This window comes from Cherax quadricarinatus, chromosome 87, assembly GCF_038502225.1.
Source record: "Cherax quadricarinatus isolate ZL_2023a chromosome 87, ASM3850222v1, whole genome shotgun sequence".
In the NCBI taxonomy this organism is placed as follows: Eukaryota; Metazoa; Arthropoda; class Malacostraca; order Decapoda; family Parastacidae; genus Cherax; species Cherax quadricarinatus.
The window spans coordinates 255677-263745 of record NC_091378.1 but is presented as its reverse complement, the minus strand read 5'-3'; the positions used below and the strand labels follow the sequence as shown (position 1 = coordinate 263745).

At 37.4% G+C, this 8069-nt stretch overlaps 1 protein-coding gene across 1 annotated transcript; it reads left to right on the top strand.

The window, feature by feature from the left end:
• Nucleotides 1-4762: 4762 nt before the first annotated feature.
• LOC128703801 (eukaryotic translation initiation factor 4 gamma 3) lies at nt 4763-5420 on the top strand (the record flags this gene model as incomplete). Its single annotated transcript, XM_053798642.2, is given in 1 exon segment — nt 4763-5420. A coding segment is annotated over 1 exon segment (116 nt), but the record flags the coding sequence as incomplete, so codon positions are not given.
• Between the last annotated feature and the right edge of the window lie 2649 nt (nt 5421-8069).

The following is an 8069-nucleotide window of genomic DNA, read 5'->3' as shown; positions in this document are numbered from 1 at the left end:
AAATTGGATATTGGCCTATAGTTATTCAACTCTGTTTGGTCTCCTCCTTTATGGATCGGGGTGACCCTTGCTATTTTGAGAACTGTAGGGAAGGTGGAGGATTCAATGGATTTGTTAAAGAGTGTTGCAATGATTGGTGATAGTACTTGTGACGCTTTTTTGTATATAAAGGGTGGTAAGGTATTTAAATCTCCTACCTTGTTTTTCAGTGCGTTGATAATAAGGGAGACTTTGTATGGGTTAGTCGGAGCTAGGAACAGTGTGTTCGGGTAGTTGCCAGTGAGGTAGTCATTTGGTGGGGTATCTGAGCTTGGGATTTTATTGGCAAGGTTTTGACCTATAGTGGAGAAGAAATCATTGAGTCTGTTTGCTGTTTCTGTTGGTGGGAGTTGGGGTTCATCTGATTTTGCTAATTTTATTTCTCTATGTCGTGATATCTTTTTTGTTCGCAGAATTTCTGATAGGGTCTTCCAGGTCTTTTTTATATCACCTCGTAAGTTGGATAATCTGTTCTCATAATACAATTTTTTTGCCCTTCTTATCAGGCTGGTTAGGATTGACGAGTAACGTTTTGTTTGGTCTCTGGTTATGTGACCCATTCTGTACTGTTTTTCATATCGGTGTTTTGTATTTATGGATTTGAGAATGCTGGGTGTTAGCCAGGGAGTGTTCAGTCTCTTAGCTGTCATCTGTTTAGTTTTTTTAGGGCAGTGCTTGTTATAAAGGTATTGGGTCTTTTTTAGAAAATTATTAAAACATTCGTCAATATCTGTATAGATTTCTAGCTCAGTGTGCCAGTCAATGTTTGTTACTGCTGTTGTGAAGTTATTAATGGCTGCCTCATTGTGAAGTCTGAAGGTGACTTTAGTAGTGTCTTGGGGTATTTTACCAAGAGTTGTTATGAGGAAAGTAGGGTAGTGGTCTGTGGCATTATCTGTAATTATTCCTGATTTTAAAGGGGATATGGTGTTGGTCCAGATGTGGTCAAGTAGGGAAACACTAGTCTCTGTAACTCTTGTAGGTTTTGTTACTGTTGGTAGCAACATGCAGTTACTCATTGTGTTTGTGAATTCAGTAACGTGTGGGTCCTGGTCTTGCAGGAGATTTGTATTGAAGTCACCTGAGAGTAGTAAGTGATCTTTGTTCATGCGTGCATCAGTTATCATACTTCCTAGGTTTTGACTAAATTGGCTAATGTTTGATTGTGGAACTCTGTAGATGTTTATCACTGTGAGAGGTTTTTGTAGGTATTTGGATTTGAATTTAGCTATTATATATTCCCCATGTTCATCCCTTGTGCAAGTATTAGTGATACATTCTAGTTGGTCTGAGTAGTATTTAGCAGTGCCACCCCCTTGTTGATCTGGCCTACAGTTGTGTATGGCTGTGTAACCAGGAATGGCATAGACATCTGTAGTATCAGGCTTTAGCCAGGTTTCAGTTAGTGTAATGATGGACATATTGGCATGCAAGGAATTTAGTAATGCTAGGAGGTCATCATAATGCTTGCTTAAAGATCTGATATTGTAGTTAAAGATAGTTATGTTGTTGTTAGCTCTGAGAAGTGCCTTTGATTGTTCTGCTGTGTAGTAATTACAGTAACTGTTTGAATCATTTAAGTCATTAAATAAGAGGTTGGTATCGGGATCAATGCTTGTAATCATAAGATTTGTAGTGAATCTATAGTTAGAATTAAGTAAAAAATAAAGTAAATATTCTAAAGCTAAAAAAATAGCACCTGAATTATTTAACAAATGTAAAAATAATGAGCTAAGGTAGGTTTTTAAAGCTAAAATAAAGGAGACAATATAAAAGGGACTAAAATAATTTGTGGTGAACAAATAAAGTGATGATCAAATAATGGAGCTTGGGAATATGATAGTAGTACTTTAAAGGTAATTCTTTAAAGTTAGAATTATAATATAAAATTATAATATAAAAGGGACTGATATAAGTTGTGGTGAACAATAAAGTGGTAATCAAATAATTGCACTAAGGTCTAATATAATGACTTTTGTGGAGTCTATGTTTTGAGCTAGAATGAGCTATAGTACAACTAGGGGAGATGAACATCAAAATGGTATACAATACCGACAGGTTGTTAGGTAAGACACATATGCAACAGTTAGACAACTTTATTCCGAAACGTTTCGCCTACACAGTAGGCGAAACGTTTCGGAATAAAGTTGTCTAACTGTTGCATATGTGTCTTACCTAACACACACAACTAGGGGAGACTGGACGTATTTCGTTACTCTTGGAGATTTGTTTGAAAATAGGCAACAGATATTTGAGACTGCGGCAACATATGTGAAAGTAACGACTTAACTGTTGCTGCTTGTGGAAGCCCTCTGCGATGAGCTAGTGCAGTCAAGTAGTTTCCGTTATGATGGCTCGATTTGTGGTTAAACAAAAACGCAGTAGTGATGAACAACCATCCCAGAGCTGACCAGTAGAAAAGGAGAATTAAGTAAGTTTGGTCTTTATTTTGCTATTATTAACAAGATGTGCAGGCTAATATTACCATGTCTAATTTTTCTCATTTACTATATTGCACTAGCAGCTCAGTACTACTTAATTTAGTTGAGTTACGCTAACTTGCAGTAGCTGCGGCTCTCTCAATCAGTGTGTTTAACCGAAGTGGCTCTTGCAAAAATTAGTGAATAACACATTCCTAGGTGATACCCCATCTCAACAGTGGTACCGAGCCGCGACTCGGGGAGAGCCTCGGGGCCTCCGTATGATAGAAACTGGTCCAGAGTGCAGTGTACCGCCATCCATCGGCTTCGTTTGGGCTTTCCCACAGCCAAGATGAATGGTAGACAAGGCTGAGATGTGCCAGTACTGCCAGCACGTTGTCCAGCGCCCCCTAACACACTATCTTCTGGAGTGCGAAGTTACTGAGACACTCCGCAGGCAACTATCCCCTCCCGAAGAGGACCCAGAGATGACTGGGGCCACACTAGTGTACCATGGAGTCAACGAACCACACAAGTTGTTGCCCGTGATACCGACATATCCTCCTCCTCGCTAGTGTCCACAGTTAGCATGAGACACACCAGATGAACGACCAGAAAGTGCATGAGCAGCATACGTTGCAACATTGCAGAACCCTTTCTCCTTAGGGAGCCAGAGACGGGTCATCGCAAGATTAAGACCCGTGCTAGGACTCCGGTCTTGGCGAACATTATACATACGTAAAGATTCCCATATGTTGCATAAGTGTTTTAATTCTTCAAGTTCTACATTATTTAACTTGTAAGTTCTAGAGGAACACTGCAGCAGGCCTGTTGGCCTTATTTATCTATACAAATTAGGCCTGTTATTTATCTATACAAATTAGGATTAAAGTTAAGACACGTGCAACATCTGGTTATCTTTACTGTAGACGTTTCGCCATCCAGTAGCTTTATCAATACAGATTCTAGGACACAAATAAAGACAGTAGAACTATATACAAAAGATTACTAGATGTGGAAAAAGACACTTGTGTACAGTTCAGGACATTTATTAAAGGAAACATTTCGCCACGAGTGGCTTCTTCAGTTAACCAGATGTTGCACATGTCTTAACTTTCATCTTGTCGGTATTGTATACCTTTCTTGAACAAATTAGGAATAAGTTATGAAGGTGCGAGCTTCGTAGTATCCTGTAAAATGCATGTTGTCGTTCACGAGTAAAAACCTTGAATGTATTAATGGTGTGAAGGCGTAGATGGAACGCCGTTTGTGTTTTTGTTACTTTCAATCACTAGTGATAAAACTGGCCTTGAATTGATAACAAAAATTCATGAATGCTTATGTTATCAATAGAAGGACGATGTTTGCATTAATTGTGGTGATGTAATTCTAATTCAAAAGACAAGTCCGTTACCAAAATTCGTTAGTTACAGTTAAAGGGGATGTAAATAGTGTGCTGAAAATATCTAGCCTAGACAGGACTCGCAGCAATGGTTTTAAGTTGGAAAAATTCAGATTCAGGAAGGATATAGGAAAGTACTGGTTTGGTAATAGAGTTGTGGATGAGTGGAACAAACTCCCGAGTACAGTGATAGAGGCCAGAACGTTGTGTAGCTTTAAAAATAGGTTGGATAAATACATGAGTGGATGTGGGTGGGTGTGAGTTGGACCTGATAGCTTGTGCTACCAGGTCGGTTGCCGTGTTCCTCCCTTAAGTCAATGTGACCTGACCTGACTAGGTTGGGTGCATTGGCTTAAGCCGGTAGGAGACTTGGACCTGCCTCGCATGGGCCAGTAGGCCTTCTGCAGTGTTCCTTCGTTCTTATGTTCTTAATAAGATATCTACTGCACGTGATATGCATTTTATGTGCTGCTCTTGCTTTTGAGCCAACTTTATAGTGAATGCACAAAACTATCGTGTTATGACTCATTCCTCTAAGTTAACAGTCAGGAACAACTTTGAACGATCCAGAATAAATTTGTGACTGCTCGTATGACGTTACTACTTCTTCAAACCAGGTAATGGTTAGTCTGCAGTTTAAACCTTAGGGTTATATGAATATTAGACATTAAATTATAAAAATTGTCGTACGAGGTGTATGTATAAGTATATACATGTAACAAGAAGTGATAATACATAAATCCGATTTGAAACTTGGAACACTGACATTGTCTTGACCTTCATCCTCTACATCCATTTATTTTTTTTTTTTAAATTGGAGGTTGAGTATTTTTAAATTTAATGTTGTGTAAAGCTGAAGGAAGAGAAGTATTTAGTTGGGATGGTGGAAGGTTGTTGGTAGCTGGTGGGGGCGTGAGGTATGCGGGCACCCACCACCACCCTACGCACTGCCTTGCCTCCCTCAATCCATCCAAAATTCTGTTAACAATTAATAAATGTTTTAGTATTAATATATGTAATAAATATTTATTAGGGTACTAGAAAGCAGTGTGTTGTGTGGTGGTGAAACAGCAGCCTGGTGGCGCCACTGTACAGTACGATAAGTTGTGCTCTTGGAGCCTCTGTTGCCACTTAACTAGAATTGGCAGCAGTTTTATCCCAGCCCTGAAGGTGGGGTTATGTTACTTAACTATCACAAGACTAGCTTATGGGAATATTTGTGCTTAACCACTGTTAAACGTGTTGTGGCAAACAAGCTGTTTTAACTTGCGTGATGGTGCTTGTGAAAGGATAGTGTGTGATGGTGTTACAAAGTAAAGGTTAGTGTGGGTGTGGTAAAGTTGGAGCAATGGTGGCTGGGGCCAGCTGACCATCAACTCACCACTTAGACGCCATGTGGAGGCCGCCCTCACATGCTTCCCAACCTACCACGTGATTACAGTCATGGAGAACCAGCGCCCCATGGAAGGGAAGTGTCCACACAAGAAATATTCCACAAGACCTATTCACAGATCTGATGGGCATAGAAGTCTTGGAAGAAAAAAAAAAGATTGCTATGGTAAGTTAAAGGCTCTTGCGTCCATCATTTTGGACAGTCAGTCGAAGGACGAAAAGACCAATACACTATTTTTGGTATTGACAAGGATATTCAATCATTCCTTCCCTCACGAGCTCTTAATTAATACTGGGGTAAATATTGAATTTAGGGATTGCAGTGAACCGAAACATTGGATGCTACCTAACAAGCTTTGACTCATCACGTGTCTGAAATAGTACAAAAGTACGCAGCAATAATTGACAAAAAAAATCGTAATATAATGTACATTGAATATATACGGTGGCTTTATTCCCCAATAAAGTACGAAATCCCTGTGTATAAGTATGAAATCATACAGTAGTCCTGTAATGATATTTAGTAATATAGGGGCTCCATGGAGTTTCGCGAAAACTTTTAAATGACAATGTGTATACAGTGGAGATAGTTTTTATTTGCAAATTGAAAGTGTTAGCGACATCAGTTTCCGGGTCGGCCATGTTGATTATTCACATGCTGAGAAGTGCGAGGATTTAACGATTTGTTTTTGATTATTTACAGTTCATTTGTTTTCATCAAAAACATAATGATCTGTTGTTATTGGTTGTAATAATAGGTTCGTTCGTGCGACTTTGAAAGCATTAGGCTCCCAAAACAGGTTAAGAAAAAACCTAGGTGATGCTTCTGAAAAGTTATCAGAGGAAAAGACAGGTGTGATTGTCAAGTTTACAACAAAACTTTGAGGGGAAAAGAAATCTTGAAAACATTCGAATGTGTGTAGCACGTTTATATCAGGTAAGATCTGCACATTTTAGTGTTAATCCTTAGTGGCTTTTCATACAGAGTGTTCTTTTATTATACACCCATCTGTGTACAACAATCCACACTTGTAGTGGCATATCGCCTAATCTTTGCTAGTGAAGTACCTACAATTATACAAATATAATTTAGCATACTGACAGTCGTATAACATTTGAACCATAATGTCTAGTTGTGCATACGAATATGAAAAATGTTACTCTACATTATTTTTAATTTACTATGAAGGTTCTGAAGCATTATTTTTATATATGAATCAAGTCATTAAAACATTTGTTGATGACGTTGCCTGCTACCTTTTACAATAATTGTAAATTTTTTTCATGTATTAACCCTTAAACTGTCCAAACGTAGATTACGTTTTTTTTTTCAACATTTGAAAGTATGTAAAAACTTTTTTTTTTTTTTTTACATTTGAAAACGTGTAAAAAAAACTATGATCTTTTTTTTTTTGTTTGAAAATGTAAAAAAAAAAGTAATCTACTTTTGGAGCACTACGCATGTGAGCATAGATCTGTTTGGACAGTTTAAGGGTTAATACTTGCTGTTAAAGCCATTAACTTTTCTTTGCCATGGTCAGGAATTTATCATTGCTGATCAAGGCTTTTTTTTTTTTTTTTTTTTTTTTGTAGTCTAGGTGAAAATACAAAGCAAGTTAACACTAGTTAGATGTTATAACTGGAAGTATTCTAACACCTGATAAAACCTCCACTATTAATACAGATTTTCACCGCAAATCAACTATAACTATAAAAAATCATTCAGCAGCGCTAATTAATCTAAATTGACGAAAGTAAATATTTCACAATAGAAAAGTAAATAACTTTTATTTTTGTAACACTTGACACTGTTTTCAAATATATAACCAGTATGGTCATTCATGCTGGTACAGGTGATATCCTTATGTTTGAATGCACTAAATTTTTTACTTTGTGATTAGGAGGCATTTTATAAGTACGTATATTTTTGAAGTGAACCCTCGCATTAACCCTTTGAGGGTCGACAGGCCCTCTCCGAAACTCGTTCTCAGGGTCGGCCAAATTTAAAAAAAAAAAAATATTTTCTCGTATGAAAAGATAGAGAATCTTTTCCCGATCATAAAGACAACAAAAGTTTGAAATTTGATAGAAAACTTACGGAATTATGCTCTCGCAAAGTTAGCGGTCTCGGCGATGTTTACGCATCGGCGATTTTGCCCACTTTGAGCCCCATTTTCGGCCAATTTCACTGTACTAGTCGACAAAAAAACATGAATATTTCGCTAGAACTCCATTTTTTCTATCGAATGGGTGCAAGAAACCACCCATTTATGAAATTCAACTATCCAGTACAGTGGTCAGAATTTAGCAATTTTGCCAATTTCACACAAATTTCAAAAGATGCCAATTTCCGAATAGGGTTCAGAATAAACAAGAAAGACATTCCTGGCACTAAAATGACATTTCCTCTAGTCATTAGTCACGTCTCAAGGCCCCTCTTATATTCTTTTGCTTTCCACTTTGAATTTTTATTCTCGCAAAAAATATAAGATTTACTGTTATGCAGACTAATGCATTAGTGTAAAAAATGGTATAAATATTATTGGTGCACTTGTGAAAGAATATTAGACTCACCAGTTGACGTGTATTGCACGCTTGGCACGATTTGTTTACTTTTGAAGTTTGGTAAAAATCGAACATTTCTGCTACTTTGAGCTCAATTTCAAGGCACCTTTCATTGTAAAACCAGTCAAAATCATCTCAATTTCTGTAATATGTCTTCCATTCTATAAAATGAGACCAAGAAAACTAGAATACAACAAAAAATACCATACGAAAATACACTGCAAAGTCGCTGATTTATTCCAAAAAAATGG